The sequence below is a fragment of the Myotis brandtii genome, unplaced genomic scaffold (genome assembly GCF_000412655.1).
Source record: "Myotis brandtii unplaced genomic scaffold, ASM41265v1 scaffold30, whole genome shotgun sequence".
Lineage (NCBI taxonomy): Eukaryota > Metazoa > Chordata > Mammalia > Chiroptera > Vespertilionidae > Myotis > Myotis brandtii.
Window position 1 is genome coordinate 2,884,858 of NW_005361458.1, and position 3,404 is coordinate 2,888,261.

The 3,404-nt window shown below is 45.1% G+C and overlaps 1 protein-coding gene across 1 annotated transcript in view; it reads right to left on the reverse strand.

The window, feature by feature from the left end:
• The window catches only part of CCDC171 (coiled-coil domain containing 171), a 250,803-nt gene that overhangs the window by 137,367 nt on the left and 110,032 nt on the right, over nt 1-3,404 (reverse strand). Inside the window, exon 19 of the mRNA XM_014542370.1 lies at nt 535-764. Coding sequence (XP_014397856.1) covers nt 535-764 — 230 coding nt within the window. The remainder of the gene's footprint in view (nt 1-534; nt 765-3,404) is intronic.

Here is a 3,404-nt window from a genome sequence, read left to right on the forward strand (position 1 = left end):
GCGCGGGGCTTAGGCAGCACACGGGGGTCCCGGCTGGGGGCGGGGCTGCACACAGGGCCCGGATGGCGGCTCGTGCTGTCCCGCCCTGCCTGCAGTATGCAAATTAGCCACCATCTTTATTGGCGGCTAATTTGCATATCTCGCTGATTAGCCAATGGGAGGCGTAGCGAAGGTATGGTCAATTACCATCTTTGTCTATTATTAGATAGGATAATTTCGTTTATATGAAATGAACAATTAAAGAAATAATCTAGATGGCTAGAAAGTAGAATTTTCAGTCATTGATGTTTCATACAGTTCCACTGCAGGTCACTTATAGAGACCAGTCAATTCATAACTCATGCCAGAACATTTGTATTTGGATATTTGGACACTTATTTGGAGATGGTTTTCCTTATTGAATTAAAAGATCACAAGAAACCTAAAGGAAATCTAGAAACATTTGTGTACAACTAACTTAAACTTCAAATAAGTCTGATTCAGAATTACATTCACAAGTCCAAAAGTCCCTACTTAATAAAATTTCATACATACCAAAATGGGCACATGGACCTGCAGTCCGTATTTCAGGGCCAGCGTGTTCACTTTATGAAGTCCACGGGCCAACCTCTGAACCAGGGAATCCTTTTCTACATGTGTAATACTCCTGCTGCTACTGTGCGAAGGTAAGCTCTCCATTGCCAAACTAATTTTATCCATGAGTTTTGCAAAAGAATTCTTGGCTGCACCTATAAGTAAATGTCCACAAATTCTAGAATTTGGATCTTCAAAGAAAAAGGGGAAGGGGGAGAGACAGAAAACCGTAAATTGTCTCTTATTCATTTTACAATACTTCTAATCATAACACAATACAATTTTCTCAATTACATAATTTCCATTCACCTGTAGAGATTTATTCAGAAAGTCTCCTCCCACAATTTTCACTGTGAAAAAGGAATGCAGAACATAGGTTGCCTACAAAACAATATATTTAAAAAAATCTGCATGTATTTACAGTCATTCAAACTGACCATTATGATACTAAAAATGTATCACTACTCTTTTCTTTGTTTTAAAACATAATATAAATCCATTTTCTATTTCCAGCTACTGGAGCTTGTTACCTTAATGTCATACTATTTATACTCTCAGACAAGAAAATATAATTTGGCTTATTCAAAGGCAATTAAAATGTTACAACTACAATTACTTATTTCCCCACAGGATTTTGGTAATCATCCTTCTCACATAATGGGCTTAAGGTCCCTGCATATCCAACATGGTCTGTTTACTGCTAGATTCATCAGGCCTGTAATTCATAATTGTGTTTAATGTTGATAAATAAAATTGTCAGTGCTTTTTCTACTAATTAGTATTCCAGATAATGCTTAATAGGTTTATTTATGCCTTAATAAAAGTCGTGTAATTTAGTTTTCCCTCTGCTAGGCAGGTCTTAATTTGTCATTACTTGTCTTATGATACTATCTGTGTAAAATGACAAGCAAAGAGAGATTATTTAAATTCAGTAATATACTGTTCTATATTTCAAGTGGCTCTGATTTCATAGCTAATTTAAATCTTGTGGTTACATCAAAAGCACACAAAAAAGTATATTTATCCAATAAAAATGTTTTATAATTCTAAGAATGCATATGGTTCAACACTAAAATGCAACATTGAGAAGGTGATTGGTCAATATCTTCTGTCATAAGCAACCATTTCACTGAAGCCCAGTGTTCAAAATTTTGAGTGTTTTATTTCTTTTATTCCTCAGTATATAAAAGAAAAGGTTTTTTTAAATTTATACATAGTCAGAATTTGAAAACTATATTGCTTATAAGTTATTCATAAAATATACATTATTAATTGGATAAAAGTATATCTTCCATGTAGAATTTGTTTCTATCAGTTACTGATGCAATGACTTCTAAGAATATGGGGTAATCCTATCTAATAAAAGATTAATATGCAAATTAACCATCCCTCGGACACAAAGATGGCAGCGCCCAGTCCTCTCAGCCCCACTGGAGTCCTCCAATCCTGGGGGGTGGCCGCTGAGAGCAGGGCCTGCTTGGCTGTCGCCACGGTGACCCGGGAGCAGCCAAGTGGGCCCTGCAGACAGAGCACTGCAGGGCCTGCTTGGCTGTCACCGGCGGCGACCCAGGAGCAGCCAAGCAGGTGCCGCAGACAGCAGAGAACCACGGGGAGCAGGCCTAAGCCATCAGTAGGACATCTCCTGAGGGCTCCTGGATTGGAGAGGGTGCAGGTCGGGCTAAGGCCCCCCCCCCCCGTGCACGAATATTGTGCACCAGGACTCTAGTAAGTTTAATAATACTAAACTACAGCACACATTTAATAGGTCACTATTGAATAAATGAACAAACAGTGAATTTTATTTTATCTATAATACTAGAGGCCCAGTGCATGAAAATTCATGCATGGGGGGAGGGGTACCCCTCAGCCCAGCTTGCCCCCCCTCACCGTCTGGGAGCCCTCACAGGATATCCTACTGACAGGATATCCATGGGGAGCAGGCCTAAGCCGCAGTCCGGCCTCCCTCTGCGGGAGGCAACCAGCCAATCAGGTATATAGATACTTTCTGGAGGCAGCACAGACTCCTTCCTTATTTCTTCCCTCTGTGGTTGGAGAACAGGGGACTAAAAGGTGGAGACAGAACTGTGGCCAGGCCTAGGGCTTTTGTAGGTGGCGGAAAGAGGGAGAGGTCTGGGGAAAGTCTAGACACATTTCCTTCGATTGTCCTCCCTTCCTCCAGGCCCCTCCCTCCGTTTTTTCCTTCTCGTGGTGGACGCTTGGGCCTCAGACCAACCAGAGCCCAGCAACAGTGGGGTTCAGCCCCCTCACTTCTCAGCTGAATGTACAGTCACCTCACATTCCAAGCGGGGCTGTTTTCAAGTGACTAAAGCGCTGGAAATCCACAGCTCCCGGCCTCTCCCCTCTCGGTTTCCTACTTGGGTTGGTTGCAAAGTTCACCAAGACACCGAAGCAGCTCTGCCCTGGTAGTTCTGCACTGGCCCCCCCCCCAGGCTCCACCGGGCACTCCTCCTCGAGTCTCCAGGCCCACAGTCTGCCCTCAGGGAGGTCGCCTGGAGCCCATTCCCCGGGGCAGGTGGGGCAGAGAGGTTGGCTTAGAGAGCTGGAGGAAGATGGCAGAGTAACAGTTGGTATGAACCAGCGCCTGCTCAGCCAGACTTCCTAAGCTCCCCACCAGGCCCAGGCCGGGCCCCTTCCCTGCACCGGGAGGAACCCTGGCTGAGGTCCCCTCCCTGCACCCAGGGCCCTCCTCCCCTTTCCACTACCAGGGGCTGGAGCAGCTCACCTGTGCCACCCTGGCCGTGAGCCTCCTCCCCGTGCCTGAAGCATGGGGCGGGCCCGTGGCCAGCCAGGGAGGCAGGCGTGGGGCCGGG